Raw genomic sequence first — 21,152 nt, forward strand, 5'->3', positions numbered from 1 at the left:
GTTTCTTTTCTAATTCTTCTGGGTACTTGGAAATGTGTTGTTTAGTGCTCCTTAATAGTCCTTTTATTGTTGTTGTTGATTATCTTAAAAGAAAATAGTTAGAATATACATATCTTCATGAATTATAAACTGTATCTTTCATAAACCTCCTTCCTTTCTATGCCTCTCTCCCTTCTTTTGTTCCAACTGGCACAGGAACTCTTTCTTGCCAAATCAGTCATGAGTCAATTGAGATGGATTAATTTATTATAGTATATGAATTAATTGAGGATAAATTTATTTAAGCAGACATCAGAGAATAGTCTTGAATAAAATGTGCTGCTTTGTTCTACTGGAACATGACATCACTTTTCAAAAGCATTCCTCGTGGTTTCTCTAATGCTGCTACTTGCTGGTAATATTCTGAGATGAGGTTCACAAATCAACAGTTCTCAAAGTGTGGTCCTCAGGACAGTGGCATCAACGTCCCCTGAGACCATATAGAAAAAATATACATTGTGCAGCCCCAGCCTGTGTCAGAAACGATAAGGGTGGAGGACGCCCAGCCATTGGTGTTTAAACAGGCCCTTTAGGTAACGCTGATGCACACTAAATCCTGAAAACCAGTACTCTAGGCAGAAAAACCAAATGCAGTTCCTTAAATAAGAAAGTGACATTATTAGTGAGTGGTTTTAAACACCTGCCTAATAAAATTATTTCACAAAGGTAAACATTTGAAAAAGTCATTTAGTGGAGCCAATTTTAACTATGGCAATGGGAAACACATCGAATTTTATTTAGCAAAGCAGCATGTTTTACATTACTAAGGGCATAAAATAATTTATTCATAGCAAATGCAGAAACCTTCCTTCCATTACAATGGAATTCAAAGAAGTAGAACTTACTAGATAACTTGATGTGCTGTCCTCATCTTTATGTGCCTAGTTTTCTGCTGGATGACATTAGTCTAGTTTTTAATTGATTCTCAAATCCTTGGAAATCAGCCATTAGGGAAGATGGATTTGAATATTTAAAAATTGAGAATACAATTTCTTAGGATAATTTCTTTCCTAAGATGTAAGATATAGCATTAAAAGGAAGATTGCAGCATTCCAAACCATAACAAGAAGGGCTTAACTTGAGTTGCTATGTCACAGTGTGTGAAGACTGGTAAATTAGAAAGCGGACAAGAGGCAAGGGACACCATAGGTACATTTCACCTGTTTATGTTGCCTACAGCTGGCCTGGAAGGACTCCTTTAGGGCAACTTATTCAATCACTTTGTATTTGTTTGTAAATGTGCCTCAATGATTTTGATATCTAGAACTCTGTGTCATGTGTATCTTATTAAATTCACTTATTCATTATTTTCCAGCTCTCTCTAGTGACCACTGTGATGATTGTACTTTTTCTGTCTTTGTTATTGCTAGGTTTCATCTGCTAACATTAGAGAACACAGACATTTCTGGGAAAATACAATGCTTTTTCTGAGTCCTCTGTAATACTCTGTAGATTATATGTAACTTTTCATGTACCATCTATCTGAAGGACACTCAATATCAGGATTATTTTTTTAGATGACCTGTTTTTTTGTTTTCTTTTTTTCCCCTCAATTACCAAACTGTGGGTATGAATATCAAGGGTCAATGCAGCTTTCAGCAACAGTAAAATTGGTTAATGGTGTTCATATATTTCAACAGTTTGGGAGAAGTGTTATTTCTTGGCATTTTGGCAGTGATGCTTCAGTTGCTATCTTAAGACTCCGGAATTCATGGAAAGGAAGAAATTCAGAGGAATGTTTTACTCCTCATTTGTATAACAATACTTTCCTTATGCACAACAGATGTTGACTAGATGTCACTGTCGACATATGACTGGTTCCAATTGTAAAAGCTGAACTTCATCAAAAGGGTCTTGACCAAAGAAAAGAAGACTGCTGTTCAGGCATTCTCTATCTTCCTGAGTCACTCTGTTGGGTCCAAGTTTCATTTATACTCTTTTATGAGACCACGCCCCTTTGATTTACTATTTGTCACCCCATTGCAGTAGAAATTGGAGTGTTAATGTGAATGATGTATTTAATGCTAAATGTTGTTTCCTTACTTGATTGCATATAAGAATTTTAGAGTTTATGGAATATACCAGGTGTGACCATAAAATATGGTGAATGTTTAAATTTAAAACAAATTATTATAGTAAAAGACACATTGCCATTAATCCCCCTCAAAATACCTCCCCTCACTTTGAACACACTTATTCCATCGTTGTTGCCACTTTCTGAAGCAGTTCTGGAAGTCCTCTTTTGGGAGTATCCTTAATTGCTCTGTTGGGGCTGCCTCGATGTCCTGAATCATTTTGACTTTGGGGAAGAGCCAGAAGTCGCAGTGCCAGATCCGGTGAACAAGGTGAATGAGGACACACTGTAATGTTTTAATTTGACAGAAATTGCTGTACCAGACGTGATGTGTGACACAGAGCCTTTCTGTTGTGATCACAAAATACAGTGAATGCTGCTGCTGAGTGCCATCCAACGGAAAGGCAGGGATCTTCAATATGGGAAGTGGCACGTGGAACCTTAGTAACAGTGTGTGACAAGTTGCAACTTGTTTGGTGCAGTCAGTTGGGAGTGAGCTATGGTTGAGAGAAGGTGTGTTTTAAAGTGTGCTGTAAATCATCCTCCATCATGACAACACTCCGTGTCACACATCGCTTCTGGTATGGCAATTTCTGTCAAATAAAAACATTATGGTGTGTCCTCATCCACCTTATTCACAGGATCTGGCACCGTGGAACTTCTGGCTCTTCCCCAAAGTCAAAATGATTCAGGACATCGAGGCAGCCACGGCAGCGCAAATAAAGACACTGACGAAAGAGGACGTCCAGAACTACTTCAGAAAGTGGCCAGAGTGATGGGATAAGTGTGTTGAAAATGAGGGGGAGTTTTTTGAGGGGGATTAATGGCAATGTATCTTTTACTGTAATATTTTTTTAAAAAACATTCACTGTGTTTTTTTATCAGACGTAGTATATTATACATATATATGCTTTTTATTGCAGATAATTAATGGGGCATTGGTCTTTCTTCCTTGCTATAAAAGTTATCTAATTTTGTCCTTTCTTTAGAAAATGAATGTGAAATCCATATACTTATTAGTTTTATAGGTCAATAATCTAGTAAAAAATTGAATCGTTAGATTATTTTGATCAAAAATATCTAGACACTTTAATATGAATATTGTCCATATGGTTACTAAATTTCAAGCTGACATCTTAAATTTAATTTAACTGATTTGGAATCTGATTTTTTTTTTTTTTGCATCAACAAATCATTATTCTGCAAAATACCTGGCACAGAAAAGATTCTTTCTATTATACAGACAATGCCAACTCAGTAGCAGTGAGCATCCAGTGTTTAAAATCGAGGCATTCTGACGGATGATAGTACATTCCTAAGTGTATCAATCCTCTTCCAACTGCAGCTGCAGCATTATGCCTCTTAAAATAATTAATTCAACAGCATTGCCTTTAAAGCACTATTCACAATTAAATTCAAACTCACAAAGATGTATCTGCTAGTAATTCTTTAATTTTTCATTATCATGACTCATTATTTTTTATAATTCCTCAAATCTTGCAGCCCATAATCATCAGGGCATATATTTATTTTATTCATAAAGTTGACCAATATTTATTTATCAAAATGATAAATACTATAAACCAAGACTACGGTCCTAGGAACTAGGGCTATTTCATAGTACACTTTATAGGTCATCCCAAGGTCTTAATTCCTGGAACTTAGGAACTAACCTTATTTTCAAAACAAAGTGCACATAATGCATTTAAATGAGAACCAAGGGCAGCAGAATTTTGTGGTAGCCTTTGAGATACACAAAACATTATAAAGCAAGGTTTGAAATTATTGCCTAGTAATCAGATTTTCAGCTATAAAATATCCAGGAATGAAAGCGGCTATGTATTTTTATTTTGCTTACTAAAACAATGTCTGAAGTACTGCAGAAAGTAGTAATGAATATCTGTTATTATTATATGCTGAGTTTGACCATGAATACAGTGTGTTTTAAGAGCCAGTCTGAGTGCATTGAATACTTCTTGACTCAAAAGTGAAAATGAGTAAATGCTTGCTTAAATTAAGTCAGACACTCCTCGAAGGAATTCCACTTAAGTTGTGTGAAGAAGCAAACAGTAAGCACCATTTGGGCTGAAACCCCCTTAGCTTTTTACCCTTCTCTTTCCATCATGCAATTTAACCATTAATCCCCACTATAGAGAGCACATACAGCAAAAAGTTATAGAATGAGTGAGTGAATTAACAATTAAGAATACTTTAACTCCTTTTTACATATACCAAATGGAAAAAAAAAAGTAGTGTTTTGTAGTGTGTTTCAGTGACACTAAGGCACATAGTAGGCTGTAGGTAGGTATACAAATTAATACAGTGCTGCCATGAAGAGTCACACCTCTTTTCACTTATTTTTCTCCATTCTTTTTTTCTTTGCAGAACGATTCAATGTATATCTTATGCCTACACCAAATCTGGATATTTATGGTGAATGCACAATGCAAATCACTCATGAGAATATCTATCTCTGGGACATCCACAATGCCAAGGTCAAACTGGTGATGTGGCCTCTCAGCTCACTGAGGAGATACGGGAGGGACTCAACGTGGTTCACCTTTGAATCAGGAAGGTAAGCTCAACATGTGACAACCGCGTGGAGAAGGTGTGTGACAGCTAATCTCCTGAAGGAAAGGTTCTGTCCACCAACACCCAGGATGACCATTGTTTTTATAAAGGGTAGAATTCACCAACTACAGAATTTCTCCAGATTCTTGTTGATAATCAAATAAAATTGTATTAATTCTATGGCAGGTTAATTACCCTATTCGAAATAATTTCAGTGTCAGGCTGGCATCCAACTAGTTTCATAATTATTTTAATCATGCAATATAGTTTGTAATACTATTTTAATACTGTATTTTGTTTTACCCTACTGTATTTTTGGTATAATAGGGTTCCCATAAAATTCAACATATCCTTGCTGGCATTATTTTTGAGAGGTTTTTTTAAATATGCAAACAATTTTTAAAGAAGTTTTGTATAAAATTGTTGAAAGATTGCTTTTTAGATTTGAAAGAAGTTAATGCAGTATTCATTTATCTATGTGTTTATATTAATAACATTAGTTAAATATAAATATTAATTCAGAATGACTGAAGAAACGTTGGCATATCCATAATTTATGAAATGTGTAAGTCAGATTCTAAACTTAGTATGTCAAGGCAAATATGTAGGTTTTTTAATTGCAGCATATGGTTACAACCCATAAATGTCTGCTATGACCCCTTTGTGATATTGGTGTCATCCAAGACAAGACTTTGGTGTTGGGATTCTATGTGAGAGACGTTTAACATATCAGATTTCACAATGGAGACATGATTTGCCACATTCTGAAAATGAATTTGTGATATATAAGGTAATTATAGTGAAGTTTTGTTGCACTTGATATAGCAATTTTAATTTCATAACTTTCTTCTTTCTACAAAATTTCTACAAAACTGTTAATTACCTATTCAAAGTCAGATTCTAATAATATCCATCTAGGGTAGGCCAGATGTCTTTCAAATTTTTAAGGGAAAAAAAACTGAACTGAAGTAATTTTATGAGTCTGGAACCTTTTTGCACTGAGGTAATATTAAAGTCTCTATAGCACTGATTTCACTAAAAGCCTCCAAGCCTAAGTTGACTTAGAGACTATGGGTTCACTCAGCTGTCTACCTCTGTCTGCCTAGATACTGACAGTGTAATAGTAATCACATTTAGATAACTTTCAGGAAATAAAAATCCTCGTGAGAAAATGAATATTTATAGACAAGCACACTATTTAAAAAAATTATATGGTTGTGCAAAAGGCATTCTAGCTTAGAGATTCACTCACCTAAAATTTATGATAATTTTTTTTTTACTCACCTTAAACATTAATGTATATATTATATACAAAAAGGAATGGTTTGTTTTTCATCATTTTAGCAAAACTACCTCCAGTATCCCCTTGCCTGGATCTTTCTCCTGGGTACTTCTGTTTTCCTATTTTCATGTGGAGCAATTTAACTACCTTGTCTGTTCCCTCATTTCATTATGTGTCTTGGGATATTTTTCAAAAGTAGTTATATTTTCTTTTATAGTGGTTATACAGAATTTTCACTCCATTTACACTTGTCCACGTTAGTTTTTACCAATTTCTTGTTTCTTCAAAATCTTTAAGGGGACTATACTGGCTCTCCACAGGTTTTAAAATTGATATTCTCCATCAAAACGTTAAATTATTTGGCATACAATTTGGTTTATCTGACATTCCACATTAATTAGTCTTTTGATCTTGATGATTTTTAGTAATTTTAAGAAACATGAAAAATATAAATATATCAGAACAGATAATGTCCATAATCCTCAAGTTTTTTTTCTGATTTTTGTTTGGTTTGTTGGTTTAGAAGGTATTTTTTTTTTAATTTTGCCAGAAAGCCTTTTTAAAAAACAAGTATCTTAATATCTAGAAATTATCTTGACACCCCCACTCCTATTTGCCCTGAGAATTGGAAAAAGCTAGATTCAGATCACAGCTATTAATAATTTAGCCATTTAACCCCTCTGGCCTTCAGTTTTGTTCTTTGCATCAGGAAAGTTATAATCTCCACTTTCTAGATGTGCCTGGAGAAGTTGAGTGAGTTAATGAATACAAAGAAGCATACGTCACAATATTGTCACATAATGGACATTTAAGAATCAATTACCTACTCTTTATCAGAATATATATAATTTGCCTTTTTCTAGTTTCTGAATGAACTTCCTACTTAGGTCTGAAGATCTCTTTTTCTAAAGAACTCTGCGAAGATATAGCCTTAGCCCAAAATACTGGAAACGTAGGGAGAGAGAAACCAACCAAAAAGCTTGGGAGAAGCCTGTATTCAAATGCTGGAGAGATCATTATAAACTCAATGTGTCAACACAGAAGTCAGTCTTACCTGTCATGAGTCAGGAATTTGAGGCCAGGTGAAAATGGGACCGGTACAACAAAACTTTGTAGTACAAGCAAGGGGAAAAACTGAGTGGCTGTGTTTATAATAAGTGGTGCTTGAAGCCAAATTTATGAGTTAGTGGATGCCTATTTCATGGAAGAATCAGCAGATAGACAAGAACTCTCTACTTTACCATGTGTGATTCTTTGGAATGAGTTCACACTCCAACGTTATTGCCCATGGGGAATCAGGATGTAAAGTAATGAAAATCAAACTTCTATACCCTTAAAATACTAAGGAAAAAATCTAAATGAATCTTAACCAAAAGTTACTAGAACTTACAGGTGAATTTAGTGAGGTTACAGCATATAAGGTCAATATATAAAAATCAACTTTATTTTATATATAATCTATGAATGATTAGAAGGGAAATATTTTAAATACCTCTTATAATATCAAAAATATGAAATATATAGGTTGATTTAACAAAATATGTACTAGAGCTGTAACTTTAAAACCATAAAACATGACTGAGAGAAACTGAAAATCAAAATAAATGGAGATATATACCATGTTCATGAATTGAAAGACTATATTGTTAAGATGAAAATCCTCTCCAAATCAACTGACAGATTCAGTGCAAGCCCAATAAAAATTGCAACTGACTTTTCTGAAGTAAATGACAAGTTGATTCTAAAATGTATATAAAATTGCAAAAGTCCTCAAATAGCTAAACAATTAGGAAAAGAACATGTCTGATGGATTTTCACTCCCTAAGTTTAAGACTTGCTATAAAGCTACAGTAATCCAGACAGTGTGGTATTGACATAAGGGTAAACCTAACAATCAATGGAAAAGAATGAAGAGTTCAAAAATAGACACCTGCATCTATAGCCAATTTACTTTTTAAATATGTTGAGGAGATTCAATGTGGGAAAGAAACAAACAGTGCTAGAATGTCTGAATACCCATGAGAGAGAAAAATGAACTTCAGCCCTTATCTCACTGTTATGTACCAGATTGCATGTCCCCTTGCCCTGTAATTCGTATGTTGAAGCTCTAACCCCCAATGTGATGGTATTTGGTGATGAGGCCTTTGGAAGATAATTCAGTTTAAATCAGGTCGTAAGGGTAGGACCCTCCTGATGGGATTAATGCCCTTATAAGCAGACACACCAGAAAGCTCTTTCTCTCTGTCTTCTGCCATGTGAGGACACAGGGAGAAGGTAGTTATCTACAATCCAGGAAGAGAGTCCTCACCAGAAACAGACTATGCTGGCACCTTGATGTTGGACTTCTAGCCTCCAGAACTGTGCGAAAATAAACTTCTGTTCTTTAAGCCACCCTATGTATGGTATTTTGTTATAGTAGCTAAAGCGGACAGATACCCTTCACCATACCCTTACCACCCCCCCAAATAACTCCAATGTATATACACCTAAATATAAAAGCTAAAACTATAAAACTTATAGAAGAAAACTTGGAAAATATTTATAACCTTGGAATAGGCAACAATTTGTCAAATACTATACTAAAAGCACCATCTATATATATATATATATATAAAAATATTGATGAGTTGGGCTTCATCAAAATGCACAATTTCTGCTCTTCAAAAGACTTTCTAAAGAAAATGCAAAGTCAAGCCATAGACAGGAGAAAAAATTCACAAAACATGACTGGCAAAGAACTTATATTCATAATCTGTGAAGAACTCTTACAATCCAAAATAAGAAGACAAATAATTCAGTAATAAAGTAAGTTTAAAAAAAATTGGGCAGGTTATAAAAGAAGATATATTGATAGACAGTACAGCCAAGAAAAGATGCTCAACATCATTAATCACAAGGAAATATAGATTAAAGCCACAGAGAGACACCAGTATATCTCTCTGCTACACACACACACACACACACACACACACAAACTGACAAGGTCAAGTGGGGATGGAACAACTCTCTCATCATTCACGTGAATGGAGAATGGAACACCACTTGAACACACAATGTAGCATATAGATGATGTATTACAGAATTGTACACCTGAAACCTATGTAACTTTACTAACAATTGTCACCCCAATAAACTTTTAAAAAAAAAAGAAAGAAAATGAACACAACTTCAAGTAATACTTGGGTATATTTGTACGCGTACCATATGACAGAGCAATTTTACTCCTAGATATTTACCCACCAACCACCCCAAGACAACATATAATTACTTGTACCTGTATAATAGGCAAGATATGAACCTGGGTGCCCATCAGTGGATGAATGGTTAAAGAAGAAGTGGGTACAAATATACAATGGAATATAATGAAAAAGAATAAAACCTTGACATCTGCAACAACATTGATGGACCAAGAAGGTATTATGCAGAGTGGAATAAGTCAGACAGAGAAAGACAAATACCATATGATGTCACTTATATGTGGAATCTAAAGAACAAAATAAACAAACAAACACAACAATAACAATCTCAAAGTTACAGAGAACATTTTGATGGTTGCCAGCTGGGAGGGCAGTTGGGGGGCTGGGTGAAAAGGGGACAGGATTAAGAAGTACAAGTTGATAGTTACAAAACAGTCGTAGGGATGTAAAGTATAGCACAGGGAACATAATCAATGATATTGTAATAACTGTATGGTGTCAGATGGGTACTGGATTTATCAGGGTGATCACTTCCTAAATTACATAAATATCTAATAAATCCTTCTGTCCATAAATGTCTACACATCACTATGTTGTACACCTGAAACTAATATAATATTGTATGTCAACTGTAATTGAAAAATTAAAAAATTATTAAAAATTTTAAAAGTTTAAATTTTAAAAATTAAAAAAAAAAAAACTTTTTACCTGGAGGGTCAAAGCTGCTTTATTTGTAACAGTCAAAAAATGGGAACAGTCCAAATGGCTGTCAATCCATGAGTGCATAAACCAATCAGTATATAGTTATAAGCATACAACAGAATACTACCCAGCAGTGACACAATGTAGAGGAATCTTAAAAACATTATTCTGAGCTATGTGTATAATTCCATTTGCAGAAAATTTGTCAGCAAGCCAAACTAATTTGTAGTGACAGCAAGCAAATCAGTGGTTTCCTGGATTTGGGGGTTGAGAGAGAATGGATCGCAAAGAGGCACCTGTGAAATTTTGGGGGTGATGAAAAACGCTCTGTGTTCTGACATTTGTCAGAAAGCATGGAATTATTTACTAAATATTAGTATTCTTATATGCACATTATACCCCCAAATAATTTGAAGTAAAAATAATTGTGGGGAAAGAAAGTAGGAGGGGATTTGCTATTCTTATGTTATATTCTTTTATACTGTTTGAATTTTTGAAAATGGGCATTTGTTACTCTTACAATAAAACTCTTCCTCCAAAAGGAATGGGGTCCGGGGAGGAAAGAGAGCCCCGACTATTCTGTGAACAGAGATCTTGAAGCTGTGGGATGCATATCAGGCCTTTATTCCTATGTAGGTCCCATAAGGTCAGAAATCTATCTTTGTAACCTAGGCAGATTTTGCACTTTACGATTTTTCTTTGTAAATCTCCATTTTCCCATAGTGTTGAGATTTTTTAATACCTTATATTGTCAGATTAAAAAGTTATACAGACTTTTGAGGGAGAAGTTGAAAAGAAAAGCTTAAAATCCCTCAGCATTTCTCCATCTTGAGATAAGAATTTTTAATATTTTGGTGTGCTTTTTTCCATTATATTTTAAAATCAATAAATAAAGATGTTTATCCTCTATATTTTCACTTAATATTGTATTGATCAGTAATCTCTGAGTCCTTTAAACTCAAGAGTCTAATGGCTGTATTAGATATGGGGGTGCCATCATTAATTTGACATGAAGATGTTTCCAAAATGAACTATTATAAATAAAGGCACACTGATCATCTGTGAAAACATGGGCTAACCTTTGGTTATTTTCTTAGCCGAGCCTCTTTAAAGAGGAATTACTGGGTCAAAGAACGTGAACATTATCAAGGTTCTTTACAATACAGTAAATCGTTTTCAAAGAAACATCAATTCATACACCCTCTATTGATATAGAGATGGCTCTTCTTCACCCCATAAATACAAGCATTAAAATGATGATTTAAGATGTTTCTGTTTTGATAGAAGACTCTGATATCTGATTTTTTTCTCTTTTGTTTGTTCCTTTCTCTTTATAGTTTGAGAGTTGTCCCTGTATATACTGTTTGCTTGTATTTCATTCCTTCTCTGAATTTTGGGTGTCCTTTGCCCTTTAATAATTGGGATATTGACCATTATTTTGTGCATCTATGTTACAAGTTCCAGACAATCTCAATCTTGTTTAAAGGAGCCAAGGGCAGAAAGCTTTGTCTATGCTTGATCCAGAGAAATAAAATCTCTTTGCACAGGTATATCATTTGGTAGAAATTTTTAGCCATGTATGTGTAGTACTAAATGTACTGAAATGTATTCAAATTGGATGTCAAAATATTTTTTTCGCTGAAAGGCTGTTTTTCAATTGCATTGTTAAATTCTACTGAAGCACCAAAATATAAAAATAACATTAGGAAAAGGTCTAGATCATTCTTTCTGGAGGAACACACCTCATACGTACTCACGATTGTAATCACACCCCATAAGCCTCAGGGAGCACACGCCAAGAGTGAGGACAAAAGGAAAACAAGAACAGGAAGCTTGCCCGGGTCCTGACCTCAGGGGGGCATGGCTTTTGGGAGATGAATTCATAGTTCCACGCCAGCTTAGAGCAATGGCTCTTTTACCAACGATGGCAAGTTTTCATTTTTAGAGAGAAAAATAACCAATTTGCTAAGCAAGCTTAGATCCTCAAAAAAATCAAAAAAAGATACCTATACCTGCAGAGGAAGTCATAGGATTCATGATTATGTGCAATTTATCCTGCAAAAGACAAAACGACTTTTTTTAACTGCTGATGTGGCATTTTCACATATAATCTCATAAATATTGTAAACAAAAATCAGGATAAGTTCAAATGCCTGCATAACAGAATTCAAGCAAGCCCAAAATCCATTTTTATAAAATTAGTGTTCAATACGTAACCTCCCTATTCAGCACAATATTTAATATGACAAAATTGATGCTTAAAATATGCATCTTACTAACTTTAATGGCATTGTCTCTATTTAGAAGCCCCGGGAAAAACTGGTTACAGATTTTTAACAACTGGGAATGTAAAGCAATACTTAAATATCTCACTACAGTTCCTATGGGAAAATGGTTAACGGAAGTAGCCATATACGAGATGAGATCAGGAAATACAGTGAATGTTTAAATATAAAAAGAAATGTATTACAGTAAAAGACACATTGCCATTAATTCCCCCTCAAAATAATCCCCCTCACTTTGGACACACTTATCCCATCATTCTTGCCACTTTCTGAAGCAGTTCTGTAAGTACTCTTTTGTGAGTGTCTTTAGTTGCACTGTTGAAGATGCCGCAAGGTCCTGAATTCATTCAAAACGTTTTCCTTTCATGGTCATTTTGACTTTGGGGAAGAGCCAGGAGTCGTGTGGTACCAGATCCAGTGAATAAGGTGGATGAAGACAAGCCATAATGTTTTTATTTCATAGAAATTGCTGTACCAGAAGGGATGTGTGACATGGAGTGTTGTCATGATGGAGGATGAAGTAAAGACATTCACGAAAGAGGACTTCCAGAACTGCTTCAGAAAGTGGCAAAAACGATGGGATAAGTGTGTTTGAAGCGAGGGGGAGTGTTTTGAGGGGAATTAATGGCAATGTATCCTTTACTGTAATAATTTTTTTTATGTAAATATTCACCGTGTTTTTCAGTCACACCTGTTAGTCTATAATAAAGGATTCTGTGATGTCATACATAGGCTTAATTTTTCCTTAAACCTTTTTTGTTCACATATACAGAGAGAAATCCTTCCTTCTCTAATGCATGAGTTTTAATTAGTTAAAAATGAAAGGTAAGGCAATGGGATATCAAAGCATGATACAAAAAGGAAAAAAAAATGACATATAGGATTGGATCAAAATTAAAAACTTGGTTCTACAAAAGACATTTTTAAGGGGATGAACAGACAAGAGACAGATCTGGAGAAAGTATTTGAAAGTCACATATTTCTCAAAGCACTGGTATCCAAAATATATACAGAACTTCAAAACTTAACAGTAAGAAAAAATACAACCCCGTTTTAAAAATAGGTAAAAGATCTGATACCTCACCAAAAAAGATATATGGTTGACCAATCATCACACTAAAAGATTCCAAACTTAATTAGTCATTAAGGAAATGCAAATTAAACCCACAATGAGATACTGTATAACTATTATAACTATATCCCTATTATAATGGCTAAAATTAAAAAGGAAAATCTGGCAATAAAAAGTGCTGACAAGGATGTGCAGCAAATGGAACTCTCACATAATTTTGGTGGGAATACCAAGTGATAGAGCCATTTTGGAAAGAAATCTTGGCATTTTTAAAACTTAAACATACACTTAACCTTTGACCCAGCAATCCTACTCTTAAGTATTTCCTCAAGAAAAATAAAAAGATATGTTCATTTAAAAACCTGCACATGAATGTTTATAACCATTTTATCATCATTGTCAATACTGGACACACCAAATGGTGTGTGGATAAACAAACTGGTAAATCCAGAGTGTTACTCAGCGATAAAAAGGAACAAATGACTGATACGTACAACAAGATGGATGTATCGCAAATGCATTGTTCTAAGTGAAAAAAGCCAGGTCAGATCCAAAAGACAACATACTCTATGATTCCATTTATATTAAATTCTGGGGGAAGAAAAAACACAAAACTATACGGATAGAAAATAGACCAATGATTGCCCAACGGTGGGGTGTGGAGAGGAACTGACTACAAGCAGCAACATAAAGAAAATTGGGAGGATAATGGAACTCCTTTTTATCTTGATTATGGTGGCGGATATGAAATTTTATACATTTGTCAAAACCCAGAGAACTGTATAACACAAAGAGTGAATGTTACTATATGTAAATTTTTAACTTAAAAATACATTTTTAAAAAGGAGTTTTCATATATGATCAATTGACTTTTGACAAGGATGCTACAACCATTCAATGGGGAAAGGATAGTCTTTTCAACAAATGGTGCTGGATGAACTGGAGATCCACATGCAAAAGAATAAGGTTGTCTCCATACCTGTCTATCACCATATGCAAAACTTAACTCAATTAAAAACCTAAATGTACCACCTAAAACTATAAAGTTATTAGAAGAAAACAAGGTAAAGCTTCACAACTTTGGATTTGGCAATGGTCTCTTGGATATGACATAAAAGACATAGTCAACAAAAGAAAAAAATTGGACTTAATGAAAATTTAAAGAATTTATGCATCAAACGACCGTATCAACAGGTTAAAAAGGCAATTCGTGAATGGGAGAAAATATTTACAAATCATATGTCCTATAAGGGATTAATATTCACAACATAAAGAGAATTTCTAAAATTCAACAATAAAAAAATGAATCACCCAATTGAAAAATAAGCAAAGGGCTTGAATAGACGTTTCTCTAAAGAGATACAAATGGTCAATAAATACATGAAAAGATGTTCAACATCACTAATCCTTAGGGAAATTCAAATCACACTACCCTACACTATTCATTGGAAAGGCTACTATCAAAAAAAAAAAAAAGCAGAAAATATTAAATGTTGGTGAGGATGTGAAGAAATTGGAATCCTTGTGCACTTTTGGTAGAAGTGTAAAAAGGTAGAGTCCCTGTGGAAAACAGTATAGTGGTTTCTCAAGAAAATTAAAAATAAGATTACCATCTGATGAAGCAATTCCACTTCTGGGAATACACCCAAAAGAATTGAAAGGTCTCAAAGAGATATTTGTTACACTCATGGTCATGGCAGCATTATTCACAGTGACTAAGACATGAAAGCAACCCAAGTGTCCAAGGATGAAAGGATTTTTAAAATGTGATGTATATACCGTAGAATGTCCTTCCTTTGTAAGATTGAATAATGCTTCATTATACCGTGTTTCCTTGAAAATAAGACCTAGCTGGACAATCAGCTCTAATGTGTCTTTTGGAGCAAAAATTAATGTAAGACCCAGTCTTATTTTACTATAATATAAGACTGGGTATAATATGATATGATATGATATGATATAATATAATATAATATAATATAATATAATATACCAGGTCTTATATTAATTTTTGCTCCAAAAGACACATTAGAGCTGATTGTCCGGCTAGGTCTTATTTTCAAAGAAACATGGTATAATGGAGCATTATTCAATCTTAAAAAGGAAGGACCTTCTGACACCTGCTACAAAACGTGTGAACCTGGAGGACGTTATGCTGAGTGAAATAAGCCTGTCACAAAGGACAAATGCTGTATCATATTACTTACATGACATACTAAGAATAGTCAAAATAATAGAGGCAGAAACTAGAATGGTGTTTGTCAGGGGTTGGGTGACTACTTCCCCAAAAAGAGTCCCTTTGAATGTGACTGTACAAAATACAATATCTATTTTGTAATTACAATCTGCAGCTGATACTACAAAATCACACCCTGGTGTTTCACCTTTTTTCATGGAAGAATATTGATTTCTTCGAAGCAAGAGAACATTTTTGACCCCTAAAAATGTTGTCCAGGGCTGTACATGCAAAAATAAGTGTTTGCTGAATTTAATCATCTCTCATACATAAATGTGTTATATCTAATAGCTTTCAGCCCTTTTGCAAACTACATTATTTCATTTTATCTTCATATCGGCACTGAAGTTAGACATAGCAGAAAACATTTTTATCAAGTTTGCATGAATGAGAAAATCAAGTCCCAGAAGGTTAAGAAGGTGTACCTGAGGTCAAATGGAAAGTGGCTGGTAGAAGCACAAGTCGGGTCTCAGGTGTCTGGTTCATTCCCCAGTGTTTTAGTCACACCTTTGTTGTTCAGAGAACAGGGCGGTAGTTCTATGATCTGAATGTTTGTGTCCCCCACCAATATTCGTGTTGAAAACCTACCCCCCCAGGTGATTGTATTAAGAAGTGTGGCCACTGGGAGGTGATTAGGTCGTGGAGGTGCAGCCCTCATGAAAGGGATTAGTACCCTGAAAAAAGAGGTCTGAGAGAGCCCCTGCCCCTTCCACCAGGTGAGGACGCAGTGAAAAGACAGCACCTGTGAGCCAGGAAGCTCTCACCAGACACCAGACCTGCCAGGGCCATGACCTTGAACTTCCAGCCCCCATGAGAAACGCATTTCTGTTGTTTATAAGCTACCCGTCTATGCTATTCTGTTACAGCAGCTTAAACAGATTAAGACACCTAGCTACTCTATTTATTTGAAATTACTGAGTAACAGATTCATTAGTAAGATATCTTCCACAATAGCACTAGATAAAATTTTATGTTTACTTGCCTGTGTTATAAACAACTCCCTCCTGCCCATAAGATAAAGATCGAGTTTGTGTTTGTTTGTTTGTTTGTTTGTTTGTTTGTTTGTTTGTTTGGCATGGCTTTAAAAACACTCCTGGTTTTGATCTTTATCTGCCTTTCCAATAAACTCTGCCTACTTCCTGCTTCTAATTCTAAAACTCCAGCAGCAAAACAAACGAATAAAGCACATCAACACTTTGCCCATGCGGTCCATCCATCCCAATGCCCTGCCTCACCCCACCACCCTCCCATTCTAACTTGAATAATTTCAGCTTATCTTTTATGATTCAGGTTGCAGATTCTCTCCTTCAGTAAACCTTTCCTAGTCCCTAAAATTGGATTCAGGGCTCTTCTGCCTACACAGTACTGCTCTCCAAACCTCTCGTGCTCCCCTCCATTTCCCCACACCCAGTGCAATGTGGGGGACCACGTGACTCGTTCCAACAAAGGGCTATGAACAGAAGTGATGTAATCCTAAATTAATGCATTATTTTTTTCATGCAAGTATTGTCCTAATCGCCCAGGATAATTACCCAGAACCAAGCCAACCACCATGACAGAGATATTCCTGTGGCATTAAACCACTAAGATTTTGTTTGTTATTTAAAGATAAGTCTCTTTGATCCTGATAGAAATTGCTAGTAAGAGGAATGCTGCAGGAATAAATAAATAAACAGCCCTTCCATTTGTAGCACTGAAATGGTAGGGATAAAGGAAAGCAGTTTGCAGCTGGAAGAATGGGTGAGGCAGTAGAGAGACCTTTCAGGAGACTCTTGCCTCTTAGTGAAAGGTGATAACGTGGTCGGCTGGTTGCATGTCTACATAGCTTCTAGGTTGAAAGAAATACAGATTACAAAATGAGGCTTAATCCTCCCTGTTGAAAATGGGGAGGGAGAAACTTGCTGTATCCTCCCTTTTTCAGAGAATTAACTTTAGAAAACTTAAAATTGTAAGTATTTTCTCCTCCCTTTTGTTAGGCACCACTGGAGGAATGAGTCACGGGAGACCAAAATTGGTCTATTGGAATTTATTTGGTGCGTTTGAGCTGGGGGAAGTCAGGCTAGAAAAGACCATAACCTCTCCAAGCAAAGAAGAGTGTGGAGTTTTATAGGAGGGGGTAACCGAGGCTGTTCCTCCTTCGAGGCTGTTCCTCCTTCGATGCTTCAGGGGGTTTTCATTGACACAGGGTTTCAGGGCATGACTACGCCCTCCAGCTCCACGCCCTGGCCCCAGGTCCACTGATACAGGCCCCTAGGAGATAAAACAAGACAGGATCAAGACAAGATGGCTTTTAAGATAAGGTTTCTGCTCCTGGCCTAAATATGGCTTAACACCTTTGAAGTATATATAAATTATTTTGAGGACTAAATAGATCTTTTGTCAGCTTTAAGACCCAAGAAAGCTTTTCTCAAGGACTCAGGAAGCCACCTCTTTGAAATGTAACCTTTAGAGAGAGAGACCCTTAACTCCCAGTTTCCAGTAGGTGGGGGGGGGACCTAACTTCAGTGGATCCCTTGCTCCAAATTGCAAACTACTTCCTGTCATAAAGAGGTGAGAAGTTTGGTTTTCCTCTGGATAAAACCACTTAGCTCACACAGATGGTCATCCCAATTCCCAGCTGAATCTCAGATGAGCTCTGTGTGACATGTGCTGTCAAGTCCCTTATTTGAGACCAGTTATTGTTTATCTTGAGAAAATAGAGGTGGTGGCTTATACCTGCTTAACTATCAAAAGGGTGAGATTTTCCATATTTCAAATCTCCTAGCAGATCACCTGTGATGGGCCTGACATTCGCCTTTAATCCATATTCAATAATAAGAATGTTTTCTTTCTCTACGATCTTTATGGAGTGGATTTGTGGATTGGGAAAATAGTTTCTTAATTGTATTTCCCAATAACATCCAGGGGAAGAAGTTAGAAAGCAAAATGGTAATAGTGTGTGTTGGGTGGAAAGGTACTACTAAAAAGGAAAAAAATTGAGAACTTGCATGCCAAAATGAAAGGGATTGGAAAAATTCAAAACCTTGCAAAATTGGTAAAGATTATTATGTTGAGTCACCAAAAAGTAGGAAAAAAAATAAAGAAATTCTTTGAGTGACAAAAAGCAAGTTAAAACAACTTCAAGGAAAAAAGCAGATTACCTGCCTAGTCTCCACACCTGTTGCTAAAACCGCTCAACTGATTCAAATATCTCAAGGTAAACCTCAATTTAAGGGCATGGTGCCTGGTATGATCTTAATTAGATAAAAATGACTCATGGTAAGGACTTGATTGAATGTACTCCTCAGAACTTTATAAAGTCAAGGTAGCACTTGTCAATCAAAAGAAAGAGTTTTGGGGGAAGAGGAAACAAAATATTACAATAAATCTGAGAAGTATGTCAAAAAACACTCCAAAGATGACCTTTGGTCCATAGGATCAACTGGAGTTAAATATGTAAGCCACCTAGTAATATTTTGACAGCTGTTTATGAGGGGAAAAGAACCCTAAACCAAAGATGTTTGTGACTTTTTAAGACTTAGAGTAATCAGCTCTCTCACATAAACTTCGCAGGACAGCATGTGGGCTAAAACATATGCTGAGCCTCAAGCAGAACATATTCCCAGTGCCCACTTCAGATATGGCCAAGGGGGATAATGGGAAAGGAGAATCAACCCAGAGGGCAGAGGGCAGAGCCAAGAGGGACGTGGGATAGCCAACTCGACCTTAAGAGGAGCAGAAGGGTCAAGGATCAGTGCCCTCAGAGTAAGGACCCACAGGCTATCTGTGGGCGTTTCAGCATTACGTGGGCCAGTCCTGCCTGCCACCTATTCCTGTTCCTTCTTTGCTTGAAAGGGAGCGTTTGCTTTGGTGGTAGGCTTTCTGTTCCTCTTCAGCCACTCTTCATTGGGTTGGGGTAGGTAGGGAAAGGAAATTTCCTTCTAGATCATTCTTTTGGAACCCTATCTGGAACTGATGTAGATGCTGCAGCATGTCACCTAGATGGAGCTAGAGTCAGTGGCTAGATGGCTAGCTTTTGGGATTATCTCCCTCAGGGAACCATTGCGTGTGTAGGAAGAAGGAAGAAAAGCGATCTTTGCTGACCAGAGGTGATGACAGTCATGCTTCCCAAATATCCTACCTACTCCCCCAGATTTACCTGCCCCCTTGCCGTTCGGTGGGGCCACGTGAGAGTTTCCTGCAAAATGGGCTGCAAATGGAAGTAACGTGCATGGCCTCTGTGCCAAATGATTTAAACGTCTTGTATTAGTCACCTTGGGCTACCCTAGCAAAATGCCACAGACTGGGTGACTTAAACAACAGAAATGAACTTGTGTTCTGCTTCACAGTTCTGGAGGCTGGGAACTCAAGAACAAGCTGCCAGGGGCTGATAAGTTTCCTTTGCTGGCCTGCAGACAGCGGCCTTTTCACTGCATTCTCACCTGGTGGAAAGGAGGGAGAAGAATCACATTCTCTGGTATCTTTTCTTACAAGAACACCAATCCTGTTGGGTCAGAGCCCCACTTTTATGACCTCATTTAGCTTTAATTACCTCCAGAAAGGCCCTATGTCCAAATATAGTGACATTGGAGGTTGAGGCTTCAACACGTGAATGTGGGGGTGGTAGGGGGCCCATTTCAGTCCAGAGGATGACTGTGACAGAATTTCCCGACCCTTTTTGCTGCTGTGGCAACTGAAGTGGTCTAGTACTGAAATCTGAGGCGCCATTCACAGCAGCCTATGTTTCTGAGTCCAGTTACCCTGGTGATTTGCCCAGACCCACCTCAGACTTGGCTGGAGTGAGAGATAAACCTTTATTATGTTAAGCCATGGAAATTTGGAGTTAGCATTAGTATGACTTTTTAAATTGCAGTCATAATTTAACCTATTTTCTTAATCCCTTCTGTGATTTTAATACCCACGCACTAAATAAATCTCTTCCTATGAACAATACTTATATTACATCGTAATCACCCGTCATCTGTATCTCCAAGTACCCTATGAGTTTACTAAGGGCAGGGATTATGTTTTAGTTATGTCTATTTCTCTAGCTCTTAGCACAGTATTTGCCAAATGATTGAAAGCATCATGGAGAATAAATGAAGTTTTTGGTGTCAAAAATAGTTAAATCGTAATGTTCACTTGAGTTTTAGTTGTAGAGGGAAAAAGAAAGGCATCCTCCTTGAAAATTTGTATCAGGGAAATAGGTGATGTTTAGATATAATACGTCTATACAACTTCATCCTGTGATTCCAGAGAAGTAATGCTAAGACAAAGCCTTTTAGGAACTTAGTGCCTTTTTTAATTTTTTTTTTCCTGTGTCTAATTTGGTAAATCTCTTGCTAGTATAATACTGGGACTAATTTTTCCCCCTAGGATAAAGCATTAATTAAATGACTTAGGAAACTGTTCTTATCAAGAAATGGAAACTCTGATCTTAATTTTTGCTCCATTAACTTTAAAGTTCAATACATTTTTATTGAACCTACACGTACTTTAGTGTGAATTGCTTTTCATTAATTGGTCTATAGGGACCCCAATGACAGTTTTGGCCTTCCTTTTAGGTTTTTTTTTTTTATTCTCCTTCAGAAAGTTTCTAAACTTTAGTAATAGTCATTAAATCAAGGAATGATTGCTGGAATCAAAGAGATAAAAATCAATGGAGAGAGAGATGTAGTTCTGGTTTGATCACCTCAGATTGGTGGGGGGTCACCA

At 36.2% G+C, this 21,152-nt stretch overlaps 1 protein-coding gene across 1 annotated transcript in view; it reads left to right on the forward strand.

Moving 5' to 3' along the window:
- Positions 1-21,152, forward strand: part of DOK6 (docking protein 6) — a 289,477-nt gene that overhangs the window by 167,699 nt on the left and 100,626 nt on the right. Inside the window, exon 5 of the mRNA XM_033087784.1 lies at positions 4,499-4,688. Within this exon, the coding sequence (XP_032943675.1) occupies positions 4,499-4,688 (190 nt within the window). The remainder of the gene's footprint in view (positions 1-4,498; positions 4,689-21,152) is intronic.

The sequence above is a fragment of the Rhinolophus ferrumequinum genome, chromosome 19, assembly GCF_004115265.2.
Source record: "Rhinolophus ferrumequinum isolate MPI-CBG mRhiFer1 chromosome 19, mRhiFer1_v1.p, whole genome shotgun sequence".
NCBI classification, from domain to species: Eukaryota; Metazoa; Chordata; class Mammalia; order Chiroptera; family Rhinolophidae; genus Rhinolophus; species Rhinolophus ferrumequinum.